Genomic DNA, 18,248 nt, shown 5'->3' with positions numbered 1-18,248 from the left:
TTCTGACAGGTATAAGATGGAATCTCAGAGTTTTTTTGATTTGCATTTCTCTGATGACTAAGGATGTTGAACATTTCCTTGAGTGTCTTTCAGCCATTTTAGATTCCTCTGTTGAGAGTTCTCTGTTTAAGTCTGTACTCCATTTTTTTATTGGATTATTTGTTCTTTTGATGACCAATTTCTTGAGTTCTTTGTATATTTTAGAGATAAGACCTTTGTCTGATGTGGGGTTTGTGAAGATCTTTTCCCATTCTGCAGGCTGTCATTTTGTCTTGTTGCCCATGTTCTTTGCTTTTCAGTTTCAAGAGGTCTCATTTATTAACTGTTTCTCTTAGTGTCCATGCTACTAGGGTTATATTTAGGAAGTGCTCTCCTGTGCCAAAGTGTTTAAGTATGCTTCCCACTTTCTCTTCTATAAGGTTCAGGGTGACTGGCTTTATGTTAAGGTCTTTGATCCATTTGGACTTGAGTTTTGTGCATGGTGATAGATAAGGGTCTATTTTCATTCTTCTACAAGTTGATATTCAGTTATGCCAGGACCACTTGTTAAATACGCTTTCTTTTTTCCATTTGATATTTTTTGCTTCTTTATCAAAGATCAGGTGTTCAAAGATGTGTGGATTGATATCCGGGTCTTCTATTCCATTCCATTTGCCCTCCTGTCTGTTCTTATGCCAATACCAGACTGTTTTCAGTATTGTAGCTCTGTAGTAGAGTTTGAAGTCAAGGATTGTGATGCCTCCAAAAGTTCTTTTATTTTACAGGATTGTTTTGGCTTGGGTTTTTTGCTTTTCTGTATGAAGTTGAGTACTGTTCTTTCAAGGTCTGTGAAGAATTTTGCTGAGATTTTGATGGGCATTGCATTGAATCTGTATATTGTTCTTGGTAAGATGACCATTTTCAGTATGTTAATTCTACCTACCCAGGAGCATGGGAGATCTTTCCACCTTCTGATGTCTTCTTCAATTTCTTTCTTCAAAGATTTAAAGTTCTTCTCATACAAATCTTCCACTTGTTTGGTTAGAGTTGCTCCAAGATATTTTATGCTATTTGTAGGTATTGTGAAGGGTGATGTTTCTCTGATTTCTTTCCCAGCCCTTTTATCATCTGTGTACAAGAGGACTATTGATTTTTTGAGTCAATCTTGTATCCTGCTACATTACTGAAAGTGTTTATGAGTTGTAGAAGTTCCTTGGTAGAATTTTTGGGGTCAGTTATGTAAACTATCTTATCAGCAAATAGTGAGAATTTGACTTCTTTTTCAATTTTTATCCTTTTGATCTCCTTTTGGTGTCTTATTGCTCTATCTAGAACCTCAAGAACTATATTGAATAGATATGGAGAGAGTGGACAACCCTGTCTTGTTCCTAATATCAGTGGGATTGCTGGGAGTTTCTCTCCATTTAGTTTGATGTTGGCTTATTGTATACTTCCTTTATTATGTTTAGGTATGTTCCTTGTATCCCTGCTCTCTCCAAGACCTTTATCATGAAGGGATGTTGTACTTTGTCAATAGCTTTTTCAGCATCTAATGAGATTATCGTGTGGTTTTTATTTTTCAGTTTGTTTATATGGTGGATTACATTGACAGATTTTCATATGTTGAACCATCCCTGCATCTTTGGGATGAAGCAGACTTAATCATGGTAGATGATGGTTAGCCCTGTTTCTTATGTAGCCATTTCCAGTTCCTTGTTTCCCTCAAGATTCAAGTCAGCATGGCTTGAAAAGTCCTAGTGGCATGTACTTGTAAAATGGGAATTTTTCTGCATTGTCTTTTGTAAGTAACTAATATAAGACAGACAGAAAATGCTGTCACAGAGTAGTCCCCCAGCCTTTTACTCAGAGTACAGTAACAGGCCTATGCCCTTGTCATATTTAAGAAAATGTTTAAAGTTGCAAAGTTTCGTGTCTTTATGTGAACCTTCCAAACAAGAATCTGTACATTAAAAGATTCAATATTCTTTGTACACAGCTTTTGGTGGTATGACATCCATGAACCATGTCTAGGGTTAAGCTTGTATGATCATTGTGGGTCATTTTGTGCATCTACAGTGTGGGTCCTCTCCACAGGGATTGGCATTTCGTCTACAGTGACTGGGTGTGTTCGATGTTCATGAGTTGCAAAGCTTGGAGTCACAGACTCACCATGAGGATGCGTCTTCAGGCTGCTCACTGGCCCATTTCCCCAGAAAACTCATGAGAATCTCATGTTACTATTACTTTTGTCTGGGTCTTTATTCCTCAAACATTTTTGGACTCTCAGTTACTCTTAATGGCTTTTCATTTAATATTTGTTTTTAATGGAAATATAATGCTCAAAGCCAAATATTATGCTTTAAAAGTTTAAAATATGTTTCTACCTTCTTCTTTAAAAAAGTAATAAGTGAGATGCATTACTCCTGAACACTCTCAAGAATTAGGTTGGGTTTAAAAGATCCCAAGAAAAGTTAAGGGAATATTATAAAAGAAAATGGCAAGCAAGGGGTTTTCTTTTTTAAATGATAAAAACAAACACATTAGTAAGACATGGAAAAATTGGTGCTACAAACAACACAAGAAACAAAAAAGAAAAGATAAGGAATAAAGATTTCTAACAAGGTCCATCTCTGCCCTTGACACTCATTTGTGTGTGTAGAGGTCAAAGTCACCCCAGGAGGACATGTTTGTGAAGGGCAGATCTGCTGCTTCCCAGGATTCTTTGCTTTGCTCCTCTCACTTTTACCTATTGTCTCTCAGTTCTGCTTTCCATGTGATGTTTGTGCCAAAAGGAGTTCCTGGGTGGCATGCATTCAGGAGCAATGCTTCTCAAATGTTAATGTGTGTGTGAGAATAACCAAGGAATCCATCAACATGCAGAGGCTTTGTGTGTGTGTGGGTGTGTATGACTGCGCAACCCTGCATGTGCACGTGTGTGCACTCACAAACATGTGTGGAGGCTAGACGAGGACTTCCGGTGTCTGCTTCATGACTCTCCACTTTACTACTCTGAAATGGAGGTCCCTACTGCCTATGCAGCCAAGCTGCCTGTGGTCATCCTCTTCCCATCTACCATAGCACTGAGACTAGATGACTAGACATGGCCACCCGTGACTTTTGATGGGGGTAATGGAGACCCAAGTTCAGGTGCTCGTGCTTGTGTAGCAGTGCGCTTACCCACCAAATCTCTCCAGTAATTCTATCAACACACACTGTCCTTTCCTATCTGAGCTTATGAACACATCAATCATTTTTCATACTTTATGCAGCCTTCCACCTTTTCAATCTCTTACTATTTCCCCTATGGACCACTCCCCAGGAATATTCATAGCTCAGGGCTTTGTTTCTTTAGACTTCTGCGTTCTCATGAGAAGTATGAGCTTCCTAAGGGTCCTACTTTAAGGAGAGAAGAGCTGGGCTTTTCAGCTTTCTAATAGATAATATAGTCAAAAACATAGTCAAAATCTGACCTTAGGGAAATTGTCAGCACGATTTCTTTGTTGTTATTTTTGTTGTTTTGAGACAGGGTCTCACTGACCTCAAACTTGTGATCCTCCTGCCTCAGCTTCCCAAGTGCTGAGATTACAGAGTGAATCACCACTCTCGGCCAAGTATGTCTTAAACTTTTAAAATAATAATATTAAATTTTACAACACACTTCCAATTTTCAAATCGCTCATTTTTAAACTGTTTGAATTCTTAAAATATCACTGTGTGATAGATAAGGTGTTTACTGCTCTCACACCATAAAACATTAAATCTGAGGTCAAAGTCAATGGTAAGTACAGTCTGAAACCCAGCTTTGTAAACCTGAGATAAGCGGTCCTAGGGCTTATGGGAACTTTACAGACTTCATTCTTGTTCTCCTTGCTTTGGTTTGGGGGTTTTGATGTTTGTTTTTGTTTCTTTTTCCAGTAGAAACTCAAATATAAAATTATGACAAGTATCTTCTCCTACCATTTATAGTATTTCACAATCAAAAATCATGAAAAGGCGACAGCAATAGTAAGCCTGGGTCCTAGGACTGAGAAGGGTTCCTGGGAGGAATGCGGGGCCACTGCAGCAGCAAGGAAGAGGCAGGGAAGAAACGCATGTCTTCTGCTGCTTTGACCTCTGCCCCGGCTCTGGTGTAGGCTCCTCTGTTGTTGGAAATGTGTTAGACAGATGACAAACTCAGCATTGGCTCCGTTTCCTAAAGACAGAGAGAGAGGCCTGACTTCTGCTAGAGCTCTGGTACCCGCTTCCACCAGCATCTCAGCTGCAGAGCTCAACAGCTTTCCACCTAAGACGAGATCCAGGGGCAGCACAGGTTCCCCTTGTCGCTGCATGACCGAATAGTGAACAACTGACAGTGTAGAACTTAGGCACCTGTTATGACAAACTCCGAAACTGTCGGCACGACCCCTTCTCCTTCCTCTCCCTCATCTTTCCTTGTCTCACCGTGCCCGCTTTCCTCCCTGTCCATGTGACAATGGAATTCTGTGCTGCCTTGTCTGGTTGCTCTGTAGACCAGCTCCTTTCCTTACCTGCTGGCATTGTTCCTTGAGATTAGCTAAGGCCAAAGCTATTACATTTCTATTTCTCTCAAAGGGCACTGTAAATTGTTTGAGCTTCTTCTACTTGGGCTATATTAAACAAAGTTAAAAGACCTGTGTCTCCTGCCTTGCTCATTCTGGATTGCATCTGAATCGCAGTTGTGAAACCAGAGTGGCCAAAAGGTCTGGGCTGGAGGTCAGGAGAAGTTTACAGATTCATATTTGTGCTGAATTGATGAAGAACAAAGTATGGAATAAAACAGACCCCTCGAACACAGAAGGATAATTATTTGATGATGAGGGCCAGTAAGGGCATAAATTGATTTCAAATTCATCTCCGTGAGGTTGTCACTAAAAGTTTTTGGAAGAATCTGCGAATAGACCCAATAGAAAAAGAAAGGCAACAAGGTAAAAATGTATTCTACAGTGTATTGAAATGTGTAAATGGTTGGTTTCCATTTAAAATGACATATAATAGATATACTATAATAATTTATAAGAAAGCATCCACCGCCGGGCGGTGGTGGCGCACGCCTTTAATCCCAGCACTCGGGAGGCAGAGGCAGGTGGATCTCTGTGAGTTCGAGACCAGCCTGGTCTACAAGAGCTAGTTCCAGGACAGGCTCCAAAACCACAGAGAAACCCTGTCTCGAAAATCAAAAAAAAAAAAAAAAAAAAAAAAAAAAAAAAAAAAAAAAGAAAGCATCCACCGTCTACATAATATTATCACAGCTTTCAGAACATAAAAAATTCTAACAGTTCAATTTAATTCCAGGATTAAAGCAATTATGTATTTTGTACATGTCCCCGTATATCTGCTCTTGGGGTTATCAATTTCTTTCCTTTATTTAAGCTGCACACATACAGCAAAGTTTTTAAAGTCAAATTCAGTTCTCTTCAGCACTTTTCTTTGTTCCTTCCTTCCTTACTTCGTGTGTGTGTGTGTGTGTGTGTGTGTGTGTGTGTGTGTGTGTTTAGGTATGTAGGTGCCTGTGCATATGGCAGTCAGACATCCACATCAGGTTTCTTCCTCTATCCCTTTTCTGCCTTTTTGTTGGCGGTGGTATTGCTGTTTCGAGACAGGCTTCTTCTCTCCCCTTATTGGCTAGACTGACTGCTAGCAGCCTCGGAGATCCGCCTGCCTCTGCCATAGCACTAAGGTTAAAGATGTACGACCCTACAGCCAGTTTTTCCAAAAGTGGTAAAGACCCCATCCTGATGCTGACCCGGCCAAGTACCTTATCCCCTGAGCCAGTCTCGCCAGTCCGGTCTGACTTGGCGAGTTCACATCTCACAAAAACAAAAAGAGAACCGTTTTCCATTTACTGGCATGATAGACAGGCTCCCAACAAGTTTCTATAACAAAACTTCCTGTCTGTAGCACTTTAATCCCCGATAGCAACATTTGTGAGAATTCTCCCGTAGACGAGGCTTTGCTTCACAAGTCTTGCGAGTACAGAACCCCCCAGCTGTTTTCCCAAGCCCAATGACCCAGACTTCTGGATTCCATTGTATCCCGGGGTCAATGACAGTCACTGAGGAAGGAAATCACAGCTTCACAGGCGTGATTCTCTAAGGTAACTATTTGAAAGACCAGAGACCTCTCAGCCTGAGATTAGTTACAAGACGTGACCAAACCACCTTTCTGATGAGCGGTGAGGCTGCAAGCTTTTGGTCCATGAGTGCGCAAGAGGCTCATCCTGCTGTCCTGAGCTGCTGCCGAGCCAAAAAATCTCCCGAGCCAAGCTCTCGCGCAAGATTTCCTGTACTTCCTGTCTCCGTGTGAGCCAGAAATACCCTGAGAACGACCTTTCTGTGGTAATTCTTGCAGTTCTGCTCTGAGATGAAGATAATCCCATATGGGGGGGGAGGGGATTTTTAAATTGTGAAAACATTTTAGACACATAGATATTCAAATGAAGTAGGTTCCCCTTTTGGGATGAAAATTGAAAACGATACTTGTTTGGCCCTAACTCGTCTCTTATAGGAAACACTCTCATCCAGCAATCCAACGTTTTGTAACTTCTCTGGAATATTTTTACAAAGAGATGTGTGGAATAGTCTAAGAGAAATGTATACTCTTGGCTTTTAAAAAATAGTCATGTTCAAGAAACATACGAGGAAGAGCTGTGTTTTTAATGCATTAGCATCTGTGATATATCGTATCATATATTTGTTTTCTTTGTTCTTAACCCCTTTGTTTCAAGGGTCAGGATATCCTGATGTTAAGTACTCTTGCAAAATAACCGAACAAAAATAAAAATAGTCAAACACTTGGGAAACTCTTGAGTTGCTAAGACAGGAAAGTTTGTGACTGAGGAGTGACTCTAAGACATTATCCAAGAGGAGGTGTGGGGAGTGGGAGAAGGAGAGGGAGGAGGAACTGTGGTTGGTATGTAAAATGAATGAGAGAGAGAGAGAGAGAGAGAGAGAGAGAGAGAGAGAGAGAGAGAGAACATTATTTAGGAAGTATGGTGTGGAATGCAACAGCCTAGATGTTAATAGAGCCCTCTGATTCCAGAGATCCTCAAAGCCCCCAGTCCAATGGAAGTGTAAGGTAAGAATCGAAAGGGTTGTCAAATTAGGGAGATGAGTCCAGTTGATATATGGACCCTTTTATCTCAACAGAGGGGATTAAAGACAGAAATCTTGCAGATAAAAGTGGATCACCAGTTTTTGCTCATTGCGTTGCATGGATATGTAGTTATAGAAAAACTGCAGTATTTTAATAATGAAATTCTAAGAAAAGCACTGTCTCAAATGTGTATTACACACATTCACACTTTCACTGAGGGTTTTAGGCCTTTTTTCATCTACTAAAAAAGAAAGCAGGTATATAGTATACTTTTTCATCTAGAAGAAAAGGGGGGGGGGGGAATCACTTAATTCATTTAGAAAAACCAGACCTATTAGCCATAGTTTCGGAAGAAGAGTAATGACAAAATTACAGTAAGCGTTACTGCTTTCAGCTTCCAAAACAGAACGAAGTGAGAGCAGAGCGATGAGAATAAAGCACTCTGCAACGGTCTTTCTCCTCGCCCCCAAATCTCCTCCATGCCCCCCTAAAGAAACATCAAGTGATGGTGTGATCCACCAGCCGGAGGAATGTAGAACGAGCGGGAGCAACAGCTTGTACATCAGCAAAATAAGTGCCAAGCAAAACAAAGGCCTTTGCAATGCGGAGACACCAAGCTCCAAGGAAGACAGGATTGTTACAAGGCCTTTCAAGAAAACAGGGGCTTTCTATGTGAACGTGCGAGTTCAAATTGTTCCTACAAACCCAATTTGCTGGCAAAAATGCCCAGCATAATACCACCCTACTTTCGCTTATGTCCAGAGCCTTTCACATAAGCGACAGGGGGTATCTCGGTTGCTGCTTTGGCTCCGACTCTCAGGGTCAGCCCCTTCATCTCTGAGCCTCAGGAAGCAAGAGGCTTGGCCCAGGGTTGTCCTCAATTCACCACTCTGGGGTGGGGACACAGTAGTCAGTGGCCCAGATATTAAGCCCACAGTGTGGTCTCTCTGAAAAGAATCATCCATACTTGCTTTTCCAGGTCATTTATGACCCCCTACCAACACCCTTTAAAACGATGACTTCCCTTTGAAAATGGGTTTTTAACCACCAGAGCCACGTGTCCAGGCTAAATAGACAACCCTGCGCCTATGCATAAGGACCTTGATACTTTCCTAATCCACTTTTTTTTTTTCCAGTTAGCTTTGGAATGTGATTCGATGTTATTTCCTTCCAGCTGAAGGGCAGCTGAGGTTACAAAGGGATTTGACTAATAGACCCAAAACCCGTTTAGTTTGCAGAGAACTTTGACAGCAAAGTGGGTGGGGTATGGAAGAAGGAAGGAGAGAGTTTGAACTGCCTTCCTTAAGATCAAGCCACCCCCAACCCGCGCAGGCACAGCGGACAGACAAGGCAGCCCCCCCACCAGGCCCTCCAGAGAGAAGCGACTGCGGACGATTTCTGGCAGAACTCAGCTTCCACGTTTTGGCTAAAAGCTCCTTGGGATTTGCAGAACCAGAGTCAGGGAAGCTTCTAGGCTTCCTGTGCCATAGGGCTTAACCCCTCACCTGGCACTTCCAGATAACTAGCCTGTGAGGGGGCCCTTCGGAGCGTCACGCAAAGCAGAGCCCCACATCTTGAAGTCTTTCGTGGCTAAACCACTTGACAAACTTGACAAGCAGCAAAAAAAGCTCGTAGAAAATGAAAGGAACAGGAGGAAGAAGAGGGGAAGTGAAGGCTGAAGCCTCGATGGCTTTTCTTCCCCTCCCCGCTGTCGTTCCAGCTGTAGCCTGGGATTAATTAAGTGTTGTGAATTCAGTGCCTGAGAGAGAAGGGGGAAAATGAACTGTATCTCTAAGGGAGGAAGGAGTTCAGAGACGATTTTTCAGCAGTGAGGAACCTTAGGCAGTCCATCGGTCTCGTCTCGTCGCCACTGTTTTTTGTGCAGGGGCTGAGAAAGCCAGAGAGGCTGTGCCAGGCTGGAGGAGACTTGGCTTTCCAAGGCTGGAGAGGATTTCACGCGGGTTTGCTTGCAGCTGCCCGGGAAGAAATTCCCCTCTGGTGGCAGCAGCCTCAGCAGCAGCAACAGCAGCGGCAGCGGCGGCGGTGGCGGCGGTGGCGGCGGCGGCGGCGGCAGCAGCAACGGCGGCAGCCCTACCTCCTCTTCTGGGGCACAAGGCAGAATGCCTGTGCTAGAGCGGTACTTCCACTCGGCAGAACTAGGCAGGAGGTGGACGGCCCCAGAAGGTGTGCTGCCCTCCGCCCTAGGCAGCAGGTCAGGGTGCCAGCAGGGGCCGCTGCCCTGGGACTTGCCAGAGATGATCAGGATGGTAAAGCTGGTTTGGAAGTCCAAAAGTGAACTGCAGGCAACCAAGCCGAGAGGCATTCTGGAAAACGAAGATGCTTTCCACGGCTTCCCAGGTAAACTGGCAGTGGGGTGCAGAAGGCAACTTAGCCAGGTCCCATCACTCTGGGTCCCCTTCTTGAGTCAAGGAAGGAAGGCAAGTTGTATGGACAGGGTTCAAGGGCTGAGTTGCAAATGTTTACCCTACTGGAAAAGCGTCTTAAAGTTGAGTGATGATACACTGAAGGAGTGTTAGAATGGAAACCAACAAACCTGGTTATGGGGTCTGCTTGCTGCAGGCTTGTCCGGGTCAAATTTTGAGTTTCAGACCCCAAGGGGAGAGTGCGAAATTGGATCCTCTGTCATGTCTATCCTACCCCTAACATTTCTTGTCCATAGTTAGAAATGTCTCTTCAACACAGTGTTTCCCTTGAGTTGTTTCCTGCACTTCTTTCTGTAAAGTAAAAATGTAGCTTCCGAATTTTAACGATGCAACTTATGTAGTGTATGTATCATGATCCCAGAACGGAGTGTAGTCTGCATGCCTTTTCGGTCCCTGCAAGTTGACAAACTAGCCGGCCTCAGTTTCCTCTTTGATGAGTGATGAATACCCCTACAGAGATGACGACTCTCGGGTCATCTACAAGTGTGGAGATGATGAGTCAGAAGGGCTTTATTCATGTCGTAAGAATGTGCTGTTTGGGATGGGATAGTCAGTTCGACCTTCGCTGCGCTTCTAATGGGGAGCGGGAGTCGAGGGGGCTACAAAGATGCAGTGGAACTCCGTAAATGACAAATGACACAACTGATGGCTCGGTGCTCCCTTCCTCTGGGGAATCTGCTGATGAGTGTTTGGAAAGCAGTGGGTTTACTCGAGAACACATATGAGTGTGCTTGTGCCTTTTAAGACCTAGCCATGCCTCTGCAGTGGAATCCTAACATGCCATCCCCGATGAGAGATAGGGCAGATGAAAAAGACTGACCAAAAATCATCTCCCTTTTTCTCCTGGGAATGGGCTGAGCATAAAAACGCCCCTGATTTTGTTTCAAATAACTTACGGCAGAAGGTTTTGTTGTTGGTGTTTTATGCTAAGTTGCCTAATAATTTATAAAGAATATTATTAAAAAGTAATGCGGGGGAGGTGTCTGAGAAAGAGAACCCAAGGTTGTTCTTTGGTAAACAATGAGTATTTGAGCACTTAGGACAGAGAAGCGAAGCACTCAGCCTGAGGTTTGTGCGGCATTTGCAAGATGGAAGCCAATGGAAATGGGTCTTGGTCAGAAGAAGTGAGGTAATGGGAAAGTCATTCATATTTCATGGGAGCAGGGCAAGGAAAAGAGAGAAAGCCACCTAGGCAGAAAAGGCAAGCATGGCACTCCAACTGCCCTTACCCTTGGTTTGTGTCATTAACTGAGATGATTAAAATTCGTATTTCAAAGGGCACCCTTTCATAAAACTCAGCCATCGCTCATCAATGTGTCTGCCGGTAAAGGCATGCATGGTTCTTGACACGCCACGTGAGCGGTGTCTGGCTCCTAAAAAGCTACCATCCTGAGAAAGCGGAGTTTGTAACTTTGAGTCTACTTAGTGGTTTGAATTTTTCTGGCTGTTCAGAAAGAGGTTGAGCCTCTCACTGCTCTCCACTGCTTCCTCACTTGCCGCTTGCCATGGGAAGTGTCCAGCTGAGCCCTGGAGAGAAAGCAGCATCCATCCCTATCCTCACCTGGCCTGGAATGGGGTGGGGGGCTCTACGTAAGCACCCTCCCCCTGAAAGTCTGTCTGCTTTACCCGACTTGCCATTTTCTCAGGGATAGAAAAGTCTCGCGGTTTCTGATGTGAGCCCAAACCCTCTTATCCATCAACACAAGGCCAAGATGATGGACCCGGAGATGAGTGGCATTCACCTTCCAAGCTGTCTGCTGCCTTGGGTTCTCTGCAAAGACATCATTTCCACCATTGGATCACAGCAGCGATAGCTTGGGTTGTTCTTAACTACATATGGGGAATGGGGGAGATAGGCAAGAGAGCAGCAAAACAAACAAAACTACATCACCCTCTCTCCCTCCCTCCCTCTCTCTCTCTCTCTCTCTCTCTCTCTCTCTCTCTCTCTCATTCCACAATTAGCCTCACACTCCATAGTCAATTTAAACTTGACAATATTATTAAGCAGCTCTTCTCATCAAATGATGCCTTCCTCCAAGCCTTGCCCCGTGCTTAGAAAGTCTTTCTTTGGTTCAGTCAACTGAGAGTGCTCTACTCAAACTACAAAATCCAGTTCAAGCAATCCTGCCTACCCCCACCCCAACGTCTTCCCAGGTAGCAACTTTACTTCAGTGTTTAATATGTGACACACAACATTTTGCCTTGCTATTATGGAAAACAAGGGAACTAAATACTATAAATTCTGTGTACATGTGGACTGCCTGTAATAACAGATGAGTAGGTTTCAATATTTAAAAGACACGAAACTGTGGAAATTCTGAATCGCACCCATGGCACTTTATAGGGCTCTCCAGAGAAGTGCCACCAGCTCCTAACATGTTTAATACAACCTTCAGAAGCCCCAGGATTCTTTCTCCCTCGTGAAGGGCATCAATGTTCGCATTTATGCTTCTTTAGACAATATTAGAACTCTATTCTTTACAAGTGAAGTAGAAAAAAAATGTTTGAGATGTTTTGTTAGGTAAAGAAGGAAAGAAAAGCTGAGAATACATATAAGAACATGCGCTCGTGAGACATCTAAGTGAAGTACACAAAAGGGCAAGCCACAGGAAGCAGGAGAGGGCAGGGAGGTGCCAGGGAGGGTACAGGTCAGCGTGCCCTGGGTGGCTGTTCCAGGCAGCAGGCTGGAGGGAACTTTCATAAGATATGGGATGCGCGGCTCTGTGGGGAGCGACCCTAAGCTGGGCATTGCCCAAAGCAAGAATAGCGATTGAATAACTGAACTGAGAAGGTCACTGCAGCTTGCTGACTTACACCTTGTCGTTTCGTCATGGTAACGCTCCTATCTTTTTCCCACTTTCTTGAAAATCATCCCTGTGTTTTAGAAATGAGGCGAGTAGTTCAGAAAGGCTCAATGTTTGCTTAACAGCCCCACCCTGAGCATGTTCCTAATAGTTTAACTGAGTCACAGAACTTTTACATGATCAGAGCAGATGGGTGTTCAGATTTGCACTCGAGGGGAGATGTGTCCTTAGTTACCTGGTGATGGGGCAAACATGAGAATTCAGAATTTAAAATCTCGGTCAAACAAACAAGGAACTGTCTCATTTGAAGTAAGTCTGCGCTGTGTCTTCTTGGCATTTTCCTACTATTTGGAGGGCATTAACTTTAGGTGAAAGCCTCAATACTGGGAAGGTGCAGAGAATGGTCTTCACTGGTCCTTAAAGCTTACAGCCAGCCTGGAGAGCAGACACTGGAGACAGGAGCGAGGGTGGGTGGGAGAGTAGGGGTGTGAGGTGAACCAGTGTTGGGTACTAGTGCTAGGGGTAGAAATACCCCTAGAATCTTGATTCTAACCACCAGCCAGTTTAAATTCAGATACCGCCAGCAGGACCTGTTCTTACTTGAGTAAATAATTTTACTTTGATATTCAATCCTAGAACTGCAAACTCTTCATCCAGTTACCTTTCTTTTGATGTCTTTAGTCTAAACTGCATATTGTATTTTTCCTTATTTATTAAGTCTGTTCTCCTTTCAATAGCCTTAGGTTTCAGAAAAATATGAAATAAAAAAGATATATATATATGATAAAATAAAGAAAAGTATAAAATGAAGAACACAACCATTTCCCTTTAGCTCTTACTTGTCATGTCCTTCAAGGACAATACAAAGATCAGAAATGTGCTTTATACTCTGAGTATCAAATGTCAGACAGACAAGAAAATCTGCAAAAGATTCTAATTCCAGAACTCTAAAATTTAAATTGACACTTAAAGTACCATTTTAAAAAAAATCTCTGAAGTAGCAAGCATGACATAAATTAGGTTGAAGAATGAACATTTTGATCATTATAATTCACGAAGCATTTATTGGATGTCTGGTGTATTCCACGGGTTGTGCTAGACAACACGGCCTAGGTGATGAATCAAAGGTTTAATGAGGGAAGAATGGCAATGCACTTATGAATCTGAGCTCTGTCTGCAGATTCAGTGTGCAAACAGACCCTTGCTGGTTTCAACTTCTCTGTCCACTCAAAATATTGACTGGAAATCGGGTGAAATAAAACACACTCCTAAAAATTCATATGCACTTTTCAAATGCCCATCGTGGCTTGATGATTTCATTTAAAACAGAACAAATTGCTTTGAGAAAAGAATCATTTAGCCTCAACAGGGGATACACTGATATTAATCCAGGGCGTTTCTCCAAGGCTACTGCCTGTAGACATTAGCCTATTAGCCTACATTCAGTCTGTGGCTTTACTGAATAGCGTCACTGGTGAGGCCATCCCTCCTTTAAATGCAACATGAAAGTGAGTCAAAACCGAAAGACAAGCCAGGCATGATGGATCATACTGTGATTTTAGCACTTGAAGGCAGAGACAGGAGAATTGCTATGAGTTTAAGGCCATCCTGTGCCACACAAGTTTCAGACCAACCTGAATTACAGAATGAGACATTGTCTCATAAAATATATAGATGATTGATAGATTGATAGATAGATAGATAGATAGATAGATAGATAGATAGATAGATAGATAGATGATAGATAGATAGATAGATAGATAGATAGATAGATAGATAGATAGATAGATGTAAATAAAGATTTAAAAGAAAAAAGTTCTCACTTTGAACCAAACATATGTTTTTCTGAATGATAGACACCCAAATGTAAGACAATTTTCCCCAGTTCCATAATTCCGGTTGGTTCCAAGTCCTTGAGAGAAGCTCAGGGGACAGACTATATGTATCAAACTGAGATTTAAACCTGTGTAAATCCTGCATACAACTGATGGGCTGTGTGATCTTGGGCAAGTTAACCCCATGGTATCTCAGTTTCTCTTCTACAACAGGGAATAATATATGAATATATTCTTCATGTAACGTTATTGAGAGGATTAAATGAGCTAATGCCTCTAAATCAGTCTAGAACAATCTTAAATCAGCAGTTCTCAACCTGGGTTTGGGGAGTCACATATCAGATATTTACATTATGATTCATAACAGTAGAAAAGTTATAGTCATGAGGCAGTAATGTAATAATTTTATGATTGAAATCACCACAACATGAAGAGCTGTATTAATGGGTCATAGCATTAGAACGGCTGAAAACCACTGCCCTAAATTCTACTCCGTTCTTAGTAAATGGTGAATATAACATGTGCACTCTGATGTTCTCTCCTTGATGCCTCCTCTCATGCCCTCTCCTCCCTATGCTCAGTCACAGGGCCTTGGTCCAGCCCCATGAGTTCTAGCTGGAATCTTTCTGTTGCCTGTGACAATACATTTCCCACATCTCTTCTTCCCACTCTGATTTAGATCGCCTGTGTTAAGACCATAATTTCTGCACTCTTCTTCAAAATCCTCCAGCGATTTTTCCAGTGTCTTCAAAGAAAAGTCTAGACCCTTTCATTCTGCATAGAGCGCTCCATTCTAGGGAACTAGCTCTCCTTCCCAGGTTTGGCTGTCATTGATGGCCTCTGAGCTCTCCTCTTAGTGGAGACAAACAACCCACTGTCTCCTCTCTGCCTTCCACTCACTGTCCCTCAGCCTTAGAACGACATCCTTCCAAGTTCCCAGTTTCTCCCGTTCTCTGAGATTTTCTTCACATCCTGGGCCCTTCAGAAAGCCTTCCTAAGATTAGTGAACCAAAATATGGTTGGCCTTCTAGAGTTGCGGGTTTTGCACATGGGGATTCAGTGGATTCAAAATAATAATAACAGAAACACATCTATACAGAACATAGACAGACTTTTTTGTCATTCCTTAAGTAGTCGTGTGATAGCTATTTATACTTTGTTCCAGTACTGAGATTATATATGAGCTGGAAATGGTCTGAAGAATGGAAGAGGATGTGCATAAGCCATGTGACAACACTTAGCCATTTTACCCAGAGATTGGATATACATGGGTTTTGGTACCCACATGAAGTCCTAGAGCCCATTCATGTGAATAACCAATGCTGTCTGTGGGCCTACCTTGCCCAGATGATCACAAAAGTTTGTTCATGTTTATTTCACAGACAAAACACTTTATTTTGTTATCGTTGGTGTACGTCTGCTTCCTCCCCTCCTTGAGTCCCTGTTCTTTGACAGTCTGGAGAACATCCTATTTTCTTTGAATTCTCCCTACCATGGTTTTCTTGTCAGCCACTCAATACGTTTTGATATGCGAGAAATATTATCAGAAGGAATAAAATCATTTACAAGCTGTCATTAAGTGCATGGCTGAGTACTTCTTCGCCAAGAACAGATAATTCAAGAAACATGAATTCGAGTTCTTCCTTTGAGTGGAATCACTTTTAATATTCTATTCTTGCAAAGGATCGGGATTAGTCATTATAGCTTTTAAAAGAAAAAGAATACACAAGAGTGAATTTCCAAATTCGAAACTAATATGCAATGATACTTTGTTCTCCGAGAGACATTGTAATTCACTGATAATTACAAATTTTAAGCACAGATGCACATATGTTCTGGTCACACTTTTAGACTTTTCAAGTAACTGCTATGTTTAGGTATCATGTGGTACTGCATGTAAAGTTTCCAAAGCTGTTTTGGTTTGGGCTTTGCTTTTGTTTGTTTGTTTGTTTGTTTGTTTGTTTGTTTGTTTTTACAAGTGACCCTCAGCGTATTACCCAACATGGTTTCAAAGACAGGAAGTGCATTGTCAGTGTTTACCTGGCCCTACCAATGAGCTTTGGAGGCTGCTGAAGGGTGCTCTTCTCATGCACTTTGCTCTCTGCCTGAATCAGTCTCCTTTCCTCTCCCTCTCCCTTCTAACTTTCCACGAGCCCAGCTTAACTGCATGGGAGCACTGACTTTCACATGAGACTCATCTCTCAAAGGAAAACATTGGCAGCGTGATTACAGAAACACCAAAAGCTCCTCAATAGTTTTTGACTCCCAGAAGCAACTGAGAGAGTGTGCTTTTTTCTAGTGTGCCCCATCTGCTGCCTTTGGCTGTCAGTGCACTTCACAGTAAACAGGATCCATCTCCCCCACCCCACCCCCGGAGAAAACAACTGGGAAGGCGCACAGGCAGTACCAATGATTCTATATGCCATAGTCTACGATCTCACAGCGTTCTTCCCTCCCCACTACTCCTACTCGGCATTTCCATCACTTCTCTCTGGAACTGACACCAGCTCCGAAGATGCTGAGAGACCATTCCAAGAAAAGAGTGTCCTACCTTTTACCTCTACCCCAAATTTCCACAAACTACAAGAATTTCAAATGCTTCCTTCAAAGTGTGTCTCAACCAAGGCCTGACTGGAATATCTCGAATCTTTTGCCCCTTTATCAGGGACACTCGGGTTTTCAGGGAGCTCTAGAGCCTGCAGATCCCATCTTATCATTACTGGCAAGATAAAATTTAAAATCAGCTCATATACATTAGAAAAATATTTGACAAAGATGAAGTAGGAACTCGTGGCAGATGTCCCTGAGTCCAAGGGACAGAGCTTAATGCAGAAAAAGGAAGGGGAGGGGAGGGGAAAGGAAGGAAGGGAAGGGAAGAGAAGGGGAGGGGAAGGGAAGTAGAGGGAAAGGGAAAGAGAGGGGAGGGGAAGGAAAGGAAAAGAAGGGAAGGGAAGGTGAAGGAAGGGAAGGGGGAGGGAGGGGGAGGAGGGGAGGGAAAGAAGAAGAAGAAAATAAAAGGGAAAGAAAGTGATATAAAGGGATAAACGAACAAAGTTCAACAGAGATTGGATGGTAATGGCTTGAACTTGGTAATAGAAACAGAGAGATATAAGAGCCAAAATAAAACAAAATAAAGAGGATACTGTCCCTGGAAAAAGAGTATAAATGTTTGGTTTAGGTATTAAATAGAAAAAGTAAATAGTCACGGGGAAGGCAACAAGGTAGCCTATTTCTCTTTTCAGCCGATCACAATGCAATAATGAAGCCGAAGAACAAGCTCCTCTTCCGTGTTTCCTTCCCTGAGTCTTTTTAGACGTCCCAAAGTACCTCACGTGCCGGGCGGTGGTGGCGCACGTCTTTAATCCCAGCACTTGGGAGGCAGAGGCAGGCGGATCTCTGTGAGTTCGAGGCCAGCCTGGTCTACAAAGGGAGTTCCAGGACAGGCTCCAAAGCTACAGAGAAACCCTGTCTCAAAAAAAAAAAAAAAAAAAAAAAAAAAAAAAAAAAAAAACAAACCAAATACATCAGCGACAGATACTTCAGAAAACCCAAAGACATCTACGGGACTTATGAATAATTTATTCAAAAAAATTCACAGAATTTGCTGAAGCAGATGATTTTTAAGGGATGGGCAGAGACATAGACACAGAGAGCCCTGGGAAGGAAGTGAGATTGGATTGCTGCATAGCACAGGGTTCAAATAGAAGGAATGCAATCTGTACCACACACAGAAACAACACAGACACACAGCAGAGACTTCAGAGCTCCGTACTCAAGTGTAGAATGAGGTGTAGCCTGTTTTTCTTTCTCGCCGAGTCGAATCTGGGTTAGTTCATCAGGTGTCGCACAAATTCTGAAGCCGTTCTTGAGCGTGTGTGGAAAATAAGAAATGGCCAGCTTTCTAATTAGCAGCATGGTGATCAGTCTCTTCTGATCAAATTATGATTTGTAAATGCATACTTTCTACCACCTATGTCTGCAACTGAATGTTTCCATCACACACACACATACATGCACGCATGCACACACGTGCACACGCACGCACAATAACTACCACTTTCTCCCCTCAGTCTCGC

General features: G+C 42.8%; 1 protein-coding gene across 2 annotated transcripts in view; it reads left to right on the top strand.

Annotated features, from left to right (window-relative positions):
- The window catches only part of Pde7b (phosphodiesterase 7B), a 320,744-nt gene that overhangs the window by 162,244 nt on the left and 140,252 nt on the right, over positions 1-18,248 (top strand). Inside the window, exon 1 of one of the 2 annotated variants that reach the window (XM_057762339.1) lies at positions 8,335-9,447. The exons of the other annotated variant lie outside the window; for it this stretch is intronic. Within the exon in view, the coding sequence (XP_057618322.1) occupies positions 9,210-9,447 (238 nt within the window). The 5' untranslated portion in view covers positions 8,335-9,209. Of the gene's footprint in view, positions 1-8,334; positions 9,448-18,248 lie in introns of those variants that run through there. 2 annotated transcript variants of the gene reach the window in all.

This window comes from Chionomys nivalis, chromosome 2 (genome assembly GCF_950005125.1).
Source record: "Chionomys nivalis chromosome 2, mChiNiv1.1, whole genome shotgun sequence".
In the NCBI taxonomy this organism is placed as follows: Eukaryota; Metazoa; Chordata; class Mammalia; order Rodentia; family Cricetidae; genus Chionomys; species Chionomys nivalis.
This window is presented reverse-complemented; position numbering and strand designations above follow the sequence as displayed.